Genomic DNA, 13,771 nt, shown 5'->3' with positions numbered 1-13,771 from the left:
TGATGACGATGATGATGATGACGATGATGATGACGATGATGATGATGACGATGATGATGACGATGATGATGATGACGATGATGATGACGACGATGATGATCAGTGAGATGCATCCAAGTGAAGAAAGTGAAAATTCATCAAAATCATCCGGTTGAAAATGTTTTAAATAATTGACTTGAAGCTTGCTGTAACCATCATTAAAAATATTGCCAACAAATAAAAAATGATGACATTTTTATCTCCAACAGCAACATCAACAACAACATCACTAACAACATCGCAAACAACATCGTCAACAACAACATCAACAACATCAACAACAACAACATCACCAACAATATCAACAACAACATCAACAACCATAACATCATCAACAACATCAACAACTACAACAACATCAACATCAACAACAACATCAACAACAACACCAACAACAACAACAACAACACTAACAACAACATCATCATCATCATCATTGTAAGCATCATCTTCTTTATCTTCAATGCTCACATCCACTCTGCCCACTCAATATAAAATCGTTGCAGTATTTTCGCTTTAATGTTCAATCACTGTCCTTTATTTTGTCATCACCATCGTCATCATCACCATCGTCATCATCACCATCGTCATCATCACCATCGTCATCATCACCATCGTCATCATCATCATCATTATTACCATCGTCATCATCATCAATGACTTGGTGAGTTTGTGACGTCATGCAAATTAGGATGTCACCTCTATCACATCATCATAATTTTTTTATGATTTTCATTGTTGACATCATCTTCATTATCACCAGACCATCTATCTTCACCACCACCACCACACCACCACCATCACCATCACCAACCCCACCATATAATTGTTTTTCCCTCAACAACTTAAATCTTCCTCATCACCTTCACACTCCTCATAATCATCCCCACCATCACCTTTTCAACGTCATTCATAAAACTTCTCATGAGATAAGCTACCTCCAAATATATCTGGTCAGCAAAGCAGAACCACCAGACTGTCAATTAACTTTAAATAACGCAATAACCACCCAACAACCACCCAACAACTATTTGATTATCTTTAATCCAGCTTGCAAATGTAGAAGCTAGCTTGCATGTAATACACCAATCGTTGAGATCTAATTGATAAGTGAAGAATACTTTCATGCTAGAATGTTCAGGCAGTAATGCATTGCGGGGAAGGTGGGTGCATGCAGAGGAGATGCCTGCCTGCCTGCCTGCCTGTCTTCATTCTCCTTCCACTTCTGCTGTTCCAGTTTTGTTGTGGTCACGTTTTGAAGCAACTCCGTGTCTGCGTGCTCATGCAAACGCGTGAAACCAACGCATCTACGTGTTCATTACACACAACTTGTAAATGTCGAGCGTTCCAAAGAAGTGAATGCACATTTCAAAAAATTATAAAGTTGGTCGTTTCCAGTATTTAAATTTGAAAAATGTAAAAATATTTCTATACATCACTTTTTTTGTTGTCTGTTTTCAAACTGACCTCCGCTTTGACCCGGACTCTGCTGACGAGGCAAGTTCAAAATGAAATTCATTGTCTACTGCTTATAAAAGTAAAGAGTGTTCAAACATTAATTTGAATTCATATTTGAAAATTTGAAATAAACAATGCAGGACGGTGTATTGAAAGGTCTCCACGAATTAAGAATAATTTTTTCTTAATTAATTCTCAGAGGTATCACCCTCAACACACACACACACACTAACACACACGAACACACACACACACACATACACTAACACACATACACTAACACACATACACTAACACACATACACACACACACTAACACAACGCACACACACACACACAGCTTACTTATGTGTAACAGTTTCAACAGTTGCAGAGTTTTCAACAAAATATGACTAATAATACATTTCAAAACAAAGTAAAGGAATTATTTTCAAATTAGACTTCAATCAACTTCACAGAAATTTGTGTCTTCATCTTGCTGAAAAACAATTAAAAAATACCAATTCAACTTTTGGCGTGTTTACAAGGTGATTTCTGCGCTATGGTATTTTTCTGTTTCTACGAACGTTTGGAACCTCTCTGAAATAACATTAAACAGTTTGTACTGGCACATCATTGCGACATCGTGCCACTCCTCTTAACGACTCCTACCGCCAGGTCGACTCGCTGCAATGCAACCGCCACACACGCTAATGTCAATGATCCGGAGATCAAAACGAAGGTGTGTCCCATTTTACTGGGGTTGGTGCTGACAAAAAAATTTCAAACACTTCCCATTAATGGAAGGAAAAAATGGGATAAGTTGTTAATTAGTCAGAAAGTTATAAATAATTTGTTGTTTATATAAACATGTATGTCATATAAACGGATCGTAAATATTGTTAACGGATAAGCAATTATCCGTTACAATGCCGAATAATCCCGTTCGCTCCCACTGCAGATTACAACTGCTGCTGAAGAAAGATGAACATTCCGTTAGAAGGCAACTATCAAAGAACGATGAGATGACAACGCTGTTAGTTGGAAACCAACATTCAACAAATCATGAAAAAGCTATACATCCTTCCTTCACCAAAGATAAACACTCTAGCGATTTTTCAATCTTCATATAAAAAACATAAGCGCTGTAACCATGTTCTATTGGTCAGTTAAACAATTTGTTTGACAATTTGAATTTAAACTGAAACTTAAATTTATTTGAATGACATTCAATGTTGTTGTTGTTAATAATTAATAAAAGTAAAATTGAGTTAACAAATTTTTATCCAGAATTTCTGGAAATATTTGCTTCGTAAGAGCTTACAATTCATTTGCCTGTAAACCGTAAAACCGTAAATAATTTGAGATAGAAAAGTATAAATTTTTTTGTTCATATGAACCGGGGAAAAATTAAGTAAGAAAGCTGTAGCATTTCCTTCTTTCTCTCCCTCTCTGTTTCTCTCTTAAGATATAAGTTCATATACGTAATGATCATTTGCAAAGTTGAAAAAAAACGCTCTTCAAACTAAATAGATGTGTCAGATATTGAGACATCATTCTCATTTTCACTTCCACGGGCGGTTGATGAGCGGGCCTTCCAGCAAAACCCTCCCAGCTGTTGGCTGTTGCTGCTGGATGCGCATTGCATTCCTGACTCGAGCACGCTTCAGTCGTGATGAACCATTCTTGTTTTTAAGAGTTTATACATTTGTCACCGCCGTACAACAACAATATTGCAGACGTTTCTTCCCCAGTCAAGTCGGTCTGAAATTTTTATTCGTTTTTTATTTGGAAGCGAGCAGAGGGACGTGACAGATCATCGATGTTGATCGATCTCAAATGTTCCTCAATGTCAGCTGCTGCATCACATCACATCAGCACATCCTGCAAAACATTTCGTTACGTTGCTGCTGTGAAACATTGAAATATTTCACTTGCACTTCTCTTTGAGTCACTCATCAGTGCCAATAAAAACAGCTTTAGGCAAACGTTTTTAATTTTTAACTGTTTTAAATATTCTTTTTATTACGATCGCTGTTAGCGTTCGAATCTTTCAGTTTTCACTGATTTCATTTTGCATGCTCATTGTTGTTGAAATTGCCAGCTGAATGCATGCAGATTGTTGCTTGAACATTAAAAGCCTTTCAGTTCAATGCTCTTAAACGAATAACCTGATTATTTATCACAAGTTTCGTAATCTAGGATTTATTTTTGTCTCCAACATGCCTCTTTCTTATCCGATTAACGGTGCTCATTAACTTCTACCGTACTTATAAAGTAATTGATGAAAAAGGAAAACTTCTGAAGTATTCCATTTTTTGCTTTTTGTCCATATAGCATGTACCAAATAATGGTAAGTCTACAAAATAAATATTGACTAGTGGCATATATACAGAATATATATTCTATATATATATGATCAGTGGCAAGTTGTTGGGTCTGCTCGGTGCTCACTCAAACATGGCGTGGTCTGTGGGGCATGAGGAATTGTCTTTCTTATTCATGGGCTAACTTTTACTTTTTTTTCAATATTTTTGATTTTAGATAACTATTTAAATTTTTTGTTTTGTGATTTTAATAAAACTACTAAAAATTAACAGTTCGTTGTACTTCTCAGAATTGTCAGATTTTCAACATTTATCTTTTTCCACATTCACCACATTGCATTCAACATTCACATCTTTCCACATCCACCACAGCCTCACACTACACGGACGATGACCTGAAATGTTACTCCACTCTCAATTTGTTTGCACAACAATCTCCAAAACCATCAGCGCAATATCAAACTGAAACATCAAAAGTTATAAACTTTTTGCATCCTCGCAACACAAAGGAAAATGCAGTTAGGCAGGAAGTGCTGTCGATTTGCATATTCCTAAAAACTCTTTGTTACTTACTACAAAACATAAAATAAAAATAACAGGCACACCGATATAAATCTAACATGCCATTGAAAAAATAGTTGTTTGGTTGTTTTCTTTTTATAAAGAGCCGACGAGCGTGCGTCAGTCCACTCAAATATTTGTATGCTCAAGGCTGAAACGAAGACTGCCGATGTGCAACAAAAACATGGCACTCCTGCGATGCGAAATTAGATCGGCCATTTGTTCGCGAAGCATTGTAAAAAAAACAATCCTGAATTGAGTTAGGCTTTTCATCGGTAACAAACACGTTGGTCAGTTTTTTATTTTTTGTTCTCTATTTTTATTATCGACAAGTTTGTAAAATAGATAAACAGCTTCATATTCCAAAGTTCAAATTTTTTTTGTAATTACTGTTACACGTTGTTGGATGCGAATAAAAAATATGAGAGTTGGTCGATTCCGTGCAACTTACTTTTTATGCATAATTCAAGTTTTATATTATAGTGTTATTATATTATGATATATTAATTTGAAACAATTATAAAACTAATTGAAACGACATATTCATGAAAATATTATTAATAAAAATATAAGCTACAATATTAATATAATATTTATTATAGCTGGAAACCATGTTTGTTTAATTGCACTAGAAACATTTGAATCACTCCAATTGGATTTTTAAATATTTTTAATCAGTCGTTATTAATAACTGTTTGGCATACTTCATCATTCACTGATAACATGTATATATAACTCAGTTATTAAATCGACATTTGCCATTTATACACTGTACAGCTAATTTTAGGTAATCTACAGCGAACACTCATGCTAAATAAGAAGCAATGTGGTTGTTTTACTGTGCATGAAATTAATTTCATTTAATTTCTTTTATTGATCTTTTGTTTCATTAACTATGTATCATTTTTATTTCATTTTATTTTGGTTTTTTTTGCAAAATAAAAAAGCATTGTACCAAAATTACAACGAACTCTGACGATAAGGCTGTGAATCTCTGCTAACTTGAAAATTTCGAAAAACGTTTGACTAATTAATAAAATAATTTAATATTCAATATAGCGGATGGCATTGCAAAGGCGGAAAATGAGGTTCAATTATGCATCAGCGTTCACGAAAGACACGTAAGAACTACTTTAAATAACAAACAACCTCACAAACCCACATCAGTCCTGGAACAACAGACATATCCACTGTCAGGCCAACCAGCCTAGTTTTCAACAGACACATAAGAATCCTTTTTTCTGAGCTTCGAACCACCCGAGGTGGTCAGAAGCAAACGTCTACTTCCAATTACAGCAGCAACCACAACTAGGCTATAAGCGACGACAGTATTTTAGGTTCGTACGCAGGTTCCCAAAAATGATTAACAACCACTTAACCATAATTTACGGTCTTATCAAACTTCAAAAGGATATAAAATATAGACATGATAGACATGCATACATGATGCATATAGACATGCATACATGATGCAAACCTACATAAATTTTTAAACCTTTTGCCGACCTGCTTGTGCACCTCTGTATACATACTCACGTACTTGTAGATGCAAGTTATGATCTCTTGTGCGAGTTTCCAAATGAAAGAGGAAATAAAAAACATGCATACATACAAACATAAACGGAAATGTTATAACAATGATCATAGGTTGCCTAAACAACCTACGCACATTAAGTGTTGTAATGAATGCCGCTTGGCCCTCATACATTTCAATTTATTCTGCTGTCCTAAGAAAATTTATTCTTTCAATTTCAATTAAAAGTACAGCCAAGATGACAAAAGTTTAGTGTATGTGTGCTTATGTAACTGTGTATATGTGCGGTATGGGCTTATAAATCTACAATTCATCATTCATCTATCATTCTAACCCTAACCCATTGAGCCACAAAGGCTGTACTATCCGCACAACACGAGCATGCACGTTATGCATGCACGTTGATGGTCATTGAGTTTCGGAGAGACAGTGTTGGAACCATGCCACTACGTAACAACAGCGCGAGACATTTGCGCTTCTACCGACTGAGCTAACTCGCCAACGACGATTTTTCACGTTTTATGTTTAGGTAATCATTAAAATACTAAGCGACCAGTTCCTGTCATGATCTAACGCAAATTTATTTTCAAAATAAAATTAAATCTAAACAATGGTGACACGAGAAGAAGAATTTTATTATTTTTCTCTAGCAACAGCCCAGCAGAGCACACGTTTATTGGGTTGTATGTTAATGGGCTGATGCACGGCACAAGCATCTTGAAATGTTTGAGCCATGTCGCCAGCGATTTGCAATCCTGGCCAACATCGTTATTAACATAGATTACGTGTTTGTTCTTCGTTATAATTGCTATTTAGTTATGTTTTTGTGTTAGAAGTACTGCGTTACTTCAAGCTTGTTTATGTGGTCGCATTCAGTTGATCGTGTTTGTTCTTCGTCATAATTGCTATTTAGTTATGTTTTTCTGTTAGAAGTACTGCGTTACTTCAAGCTTGTTTATGTGGTCGCATTCAGTTGATCGTGTGATAGAGTTGCATCACATCATCATCACATCATCATCATTATCATCATCATCTTTACATTAACATCATCACATCAAGGTTGGTTTGGTTTGCTTTCGTATTCATGTTTGTTTGATAATTTGTTTCTGCCTGCTCGTTCCGGCTCTATTTATCATGGACAGTTTTAAGCAAATAGAAATAATCGAGATATATGGTGTGATCTTTAAAATGTTTTTTGAAATCTTGGTGCTGGCTCTTTTTAGCATAATTTATCCAAATATTCTTTGTTAAAAAAATATGCATTTGTAGGTTATTTTTGTGTTTATCAAATTTTTATTGTTAATTTATAAAAAAAAATTAATTAACATAAATATATTTATTTATTTCAATTGATACAAACACGTTTTAATTATATAATAATGTATTTTCCGGATTAAGTAGCTTCATTATGGTTTGAAATCGCAATTAAATTTTTTTTAAATTAGCTTCAATAATTTTTCAACTAAAATAAACATCACGTAATAAATTCTATTAATTTGAAAAATTTGAAGAATGTGAAAAGATATGAACAGAAATAAATGATGGACTAACGCGAAAACTTTCGTTGAAGAAGCCGTAGATGATTGGGTTGACGAAGCTGTTGGACATGGCCAGCCAGTGGGCGCAGCAGTAGAAGGCGATGTAGACCATCTTCTCGGGCGGTGTCCACACGACGTCCATGTCGCGGTAGAAATTGAGGACGAAGAAGAAGAGGTGGAGGGGCAGCCAGCAGACCCCGAAGAAGGTGACCACCAGCACCAACATCTTGATGACCTTTGTGGGTCGTTCATTGTTTATTTGTAGGTTCGTTCGTTGTGTTAATTCAATTATCAATTTGATTTAAGCAAACAAATTGCGCGAAATTAAAAAAAAACCAAAATGTGAAATAATGACAATATCTCGTTATGAAACATTTTAGCAAAACATTTTGTTATAAAAATAAAATAAAATTATTTATTTTTCTTCTGTTCAAAAAGATGACAGCAACACCAATTAATTACGGAGCGGATGATTTGATGATGCTCTCTACCCCAAAAGACATGCATGCAGTCTCACATGTCTTCGTAACAAACACGTAAACACACAAACAAACAAGCAAGCAAACAAAGAAACGTGGACAAAGTCAAGAGCCGACATAAATACATATGTGCACACTGCACGCACATATTTGAAACTTCGGCACAACAGGCCTCCCTCATGGACATCAAGAAAGATTCTATTAAATGTATTAAATTAAAAGTTTGAAATTAATCTCTTTTACAATCACAAAGCAAAAATATTTAACTTTCAAAAACTGGAATGGATTCTCAGCCGTCAATAAATTGAATTTGCAAATGACAACCAGCTCTCCATCACTATAAAAGAACATATGACTAACAGCGTAGGAGAACGTGGAAGAACACAAAACTGAAACTTTTTTAAACACCTCAACGACGTTTGAACCTTCCTAGGATAGCAAAAAGTAATGCAACTAAACGCAAAACTTCACGCCAACCAAACCGCCGAGAGAGACCAGATTAATTTATTTTGCAAAAGTTTTTTCCTGCTAAGCTGGCGACGAAAGATTGTGAATAAGAAGGATGGATGAAATTTTGCTCGAGAAGTTCGCTGCGAGGTTTGCCTGCATTTTTCTATAATTAAATTCGATTAAATTTTATAGCTCTTCACATTGAAACTTTGCCGTCTTATAAAAACGTCTCAGCCAAAACAAAAACGTGGCATTCTGTGGTTTAATTTTCTGTAAGATTTTTATTTGTTTAATTTTAGTTTTTTGGTTATGCGTGTGTGTGTTTGTGTTTGTGTGTGTGTGTGTGTGTGTGTAAATTACGATCATGGTAACAAATTTAATTCAAAAGTTGGCGTTGAACGTGTGAGGGGCATTTGTTGTGGTCGGTGGCCGGTAGTTGGTGGTTGGTTGCCGGTTGTTGGTGGATGGTAGTTGGTGGTTGGTGTTTCGCGGCAGTCGGTGTCGATTTGAAAAGTTTTGAATAATTTTCGTTAACATTTCTAGATTTGTATACAACAGCCCTTCTTAGATGTGTATTTAATACAAATGATACAATATAATTTTATTTTTATTTCAAAGTTGAATATTTAAAATGAAACACATGCATATGGCAAAAATGGTGGCCAGAAAATGATTGGTGCCAAAATTAAATGTAACTTCGCTTCGTGGTGAAACAAAGGGGTAACAAAATCATTGGAGAAAACATTAAATAACAACAAAATAAAACAAAAATATATCTCTATGTTACAAGTGACATTATATGAAAAAATTTCAATATTTTCAAAAAATTTCAATTACATCCAAAAGCTTCATTAAAATAGGATTAGTGTAGCATTTCTCAATCCATGCTCTCCATGTTCCTTGAAATTTATCAACAAATTTATCAAACTCTCATCCAATGGTTTTCCAACTTTCAAAAATTCATTAAGGTCCTAGGAACACTATGAAGTTGAGTGAAAAATGAAACTATTGAGATAAAATTAACGAAGTGTATCGCTCAAACCATAAACAAACCAGATCGAAGAAGTGTTTGTTATCTTCCTTTCAAATCTCCCACAACTCAAACTGCTCGTAAACAATGGAAATAAATAAATGCAGAAAAATAAGTAAATGAAGTCATTGAGATCAATCTTAAACCAACTAACTAATTTATTCCAATCAACTAACTGATACCTCATCCACTTGCATGAAGCCTGATTTTTTGTTGAACTTCACGTAGATTTTTATGTCATAATCTTTCAAATAGTAATTAATTAACTTTAAAATGCACTTAACGAATAGCTATCGTAATTAAAAGAAATTGTATAAGAAAGGTTGACCTTTCACAGAGAACCATTGCTCGATCTAGGAAGCAATTAAATTAATGCACTCACAGGACTCGGTCACTTTGTACTGCAAGTTTCAAGATGTCTGGATGGCAGTTTCATTTCAAGATGTTACGCTGCTTGTCTTGATCGACTTGATATAAATATGGAAGGCTTTGCCAGCGGCTCTTGAATAATATCAGGTTTATAAACTTGGGTCAAGCTCGGCTTTATTAAAAAAATTTTTCTCGAAGTTTCAAAATGAAATTGAACATTAAGAACATTTATACGGTTGTGTGCCTATTTTTTATTACTACCACTAAAAGAAGTGTTTTGCAATAGTTTTGTGAACGCACCGACATATTAAATGTAATTAGTTTCAATAAAACGTTATGAATTATTCGTAATGACCTATAGATTTATATTTTTGAATGAGATAACATAGAAACGTGTAACGTATCATGTAACATGATACAACAGCATGTCACGGCACAACACAACGGCGTGTAAACACGTTAAGTGGATCGAGGAATAATAATGTAAAAAAAAAACAGTTTTTGAGTAGAGATTTTTGTTTGTATATAAAATATTAGAATAAATATTTCCAGAGTTGTGCTTGATATGATGGCAGTGTGTGACGTGACATCTGGCGTCATGCGGCTGGTCTGTGCTGTCATATTTGTCGTGATGCAAGCTGTGTTGATGTCGCTTGTGTTGATGCAAGTTGTGTTGTTGCATCTACTCAAACCTGCCATGCAACAACAATCATACAAATCGACACCATAGCATTAGAGAATCTTCGCGCACACTAAAGCATCATTACATCAACAACAACAGCAACAACATCATCAACAACATCAACATCGTCATCAACGACAATAACAACAAATAAACAAATGAACATAAAAATTTTGTTTCGTCCCACTGCAGAACGGAGCATATTTAGGCGCAGAGCTGCTTAATACGTCACAAGATTTTTGTTGTCACGTGTTTCCTGCTACAAAACGCTGATCACGTGATCGAGACACATTATTTGCTCCATTGCTCATTCTCTAGACTGTCAATAACATAAATAATTTAGAAAAAGAATGTTTTTGGAATTTTTGCCAAATATTTTAAACGATTTTTTGCTGTTCAGACGTGCTTTTTGTTAAAATAACAAACAATAACAAACAATAATAAATTTCGAAGTACCAATAAATACCATTATGTGAGTGTTGCGTTTGAACGCTGATAGAAAGTATATAAGTGTCTTTGTTTGTGTGTGTGTGTGTTGTGTGTGAGTGTGTGTGTGTGTGAGTGTGTGTGTGCCTAAATTGTCAGACCTTGGTACAACGAACTTGATGGTTCTAGGAGGGACTAAAATCGTTATATATAAATTTCGTTATATAGAATTTGTTTTGGAAAAATTCTATATTGCTTAAAATATGTTTATACGCTATATATTTATAAAAAAACAACAAAATGTTATAATACATGATATGATCGCAAACAACAAACTTTTGAAAGTAAAGTTTATTCTTTATTCCATGCAACGATATTCCAATTCTATTAAAATTAATTGAAGCAGAATACACACAAATTACTGAAATACTAGAACAAGAAGTAAAATGGTCCTGGAAAAGTGAAGGAGTTCGAAGCCGGCTCATTTTCATTTACAGAAGGTTTGCCGGTCGAATATTTTTTTTCTTTTCTAAATTTTGTTCGTTGTAGAAAAAATCATTTCGTTTTATAGAAACAGTTTTATATGTTAAACTTTAAAGGACATAACAAATCGTTATATAGAGTTTTTCGTTGTACAAAAGTTAGTTATAAGGAGGTCTGCCTGTATATAACAAATGTTGTACGTACAGATAGGATCTCAATGAAGTGAGCATCTAAAGACATGCATGCAAGTCTCCAAGCGACAAACACAAATGATTGGCAGAGATTTGTATATAAGATAAGCTCCATATATTCAGCACTTGAGTTTGAAGTTGTCTTTGAAAAAATTGCTCTACAAATAGTTCCTGATGTCTCTTTTCTAAAATATTTTCAATTCAATGTATTCAGAAAATTTAAACATTTCTTCATTGCCCTCACGGATTAAATAATATGTTAGATTCAAATGCCTTCCTTGTAGATATAACTTCTTGACTGGGTGCCTCTTCTTCCACTTCCTCATTTTGATTGTCCGCAATGAAATTTTTCAGCAATCTTTCTAATGCTATTCCCACCATCTAACCTCTGGCACAACCAGCATTTGCGCTTTCAAGGACTCAATTTTTTTTACCTGCAATGCCATTATTGATGATGAACAACTTATTAACGAAGAAAGTAACGAGAACACGGTAAATAAAGCAAAAAGGAACTGTTTGAAAAGCGAACCAAGAATTATTAATAACTTGTTAGCACATTTTTGTAAATTTAAAAAGCATTTGGTTGTAAATTTTTCGCTTTTCAAGACTTAAGTCATTTTGTACTAAAAGTCTGTCCGTATGTCGTTAATTCAAAAAATTCGCTCTTTATGAATAATTAAACATGCAAAACAATTCCGTGCCAAGCAACACTGTCTGTTACTCTTCACTGTCCGCATTTTTAGGATCTCGCTCTTGAGGACTTGTGCTCTGTTGAAATTATTAACAACTTCTCAACCTCCAGTGGGCAACCGACGACTATTTGATAGAAATCCACAAGTTGTAGTATTAAAATTAATTGTGTATTTATTGAAGCATTGAAACTGTTGCCTCACACATGAAGTTATTTTTAGTTTATTTTTTTATAATGACCTCCTCTAAATAAGTTGCTATGCAAAAATGGAAACAAATGTGAACTTGATCCCCAATAAGAAGAAAAATAAGTTCTAGTTCACACGCAGACAAGAGCAAATAGGCAAATTTAAATGCAATAAATTGCGTGACGTGTTTTGCACTATGCAAGGATCGCACTTGAATGTTTTTAACAAAAATTTGTTTACTATGAAGAAGATATCACATAACCGACATTTTGTAATAGAAAATGTAGGTAAATTAAATTACCGCTGGACATCTGTGCTTACCGTGCTTCCGATTGCTATCGTTTAGTCCTTATTTAATTTTTTTGATGCTAAACATTTAAACATTTTTTCAATTTTATAAAAAATTTTATTGAAAATGTTTGTAAAATAAAATTATTTGGAACAACATTGCATATTTGACATTTATTATATCATTTTAAGGATGACCAATAAAAAAAATAAACTTGTGGATAGGCCATCCTGACTAAAAAAATTCTAACTATAAATGTAACAGAAATGTCAAATAAATACATACACATAAACTCACGCTCACAAACACTTACAAACATGCATCACACTATTGTTCATATCGTAATACTGTTATATTTTCAAACTGAGACTAAAAATTCACTCGCAAAGAACATTAAAATTAATAATGTTAAACATAGCTCTAATCTTTAGGCACCAACAAGTTGTTATATTAAAATATTCTTCTTAAAAATACTCTTTATCCAATAATAATGTAAGGCTTTGGAATGAATTTACAAAAAAATGTTTGAACATTTAAAAGCAGCATTTATTGTGTTTAAATATCTTTTTAAATAAATTTGAATTTAGACAGAAATTATTGAAATTACTTCATTTACATTTTGGCAATGACTTGTGCTACTAAAAACTTTCTATTCAAAAGTGTAGCAAGCTAATAATGAAGAACTCTACGTGTGAGTGATGCCACAAAATATTTCTATCTGATGTACAATGTATTTTAATATAACAACTTGTTAGTGCAAATCATTTCTGGACACCATCATCCAGCAGTATTTTGAAGCGAAGAAGAAAAATAAATGATGAATGTTTGAAAGTTACACAGTGTTGAATGATGAATGAGTTTTTGACACCTTAATACGGCTGAACGTTACTTACATAACATCCTCATTATCGACTCTTCTGCAGATTCCCTGTCAGCTAGCTTATGACGCACCGGCCTTGGAAAGAACCTAAACTTACTTGTTTTTTATGTATAAGTTTTTTTAAAACATAAAAAACCAAAATAACATAAAAACGAAAAGCACAACAGATTGAAAGCAT

At 33.9% G+C, this 13,771-nt stretch overlaps 2 protein-coding genes across 2 annotated transcripts in view; one reads left to right on the top strand and one right to left on the bottom strand.

Annotated features, from left to right (window-relative positions):
• Positions 1-1,210: 1,210 nt before the first annotated feature.
• On the top strand, positions 1,211-4,623 carry HELRODRAFT_171825 (hypothetical protein; the record flags this gene model as incomplete). Its single annotated transcript, XM_009018490.1, has 5 exons — positions 1,211-1,422; positions 2,155-2,218; positions 3,010-3,238; positions 4,176-4,321; positions 4,471-4,623. The coding sequence occupies 5 exons, from the start codon at positions 1,211-1,213 to the stop codon at positions 4,621-4,623; spliced, it is 804 nt and encodes a 267-aa protein (XP_009016738.1).
• A 2,766-nt stretch (positions 4,624-7,389) lies between these two features.
• The window catches only part of HELRODRAFT_111311 (hypothetical protein), a gene marked incomplete at its 3' end in the record, with an annotated part of 30,445 nt that continues 24,063 nt past the window's right edge, over positions 7,390-13,771 (bottom strand). The window contains exon 5 of the mRNA XM_009018489.1: positions 7,390-7,671. Within this exon, the coding sequence (XP_009016737.1) occupies positions 7,390-7,671 (282 nt within the window). The remainder of the gene's footprint in view (positions 7,672-13,771) is intronic.

The sequence above is a fragment of the Helobdella robusta genome, assembly GCF_000326865.2.
Source record: "Helobdella robusta unplaced genomic scaffold HELROscaffold_21, whole genome shotgun sequence".
Lineage (NCBI taxonomy): Eukaryota > Metazoa > Annelida > Clitellata > Rhynchobdellida > Glossiphoniidae > Helobdella > Helobdella robusta.
This window is presented reverse-complemented; position numbering and strand designations above follow the sequence as displayed.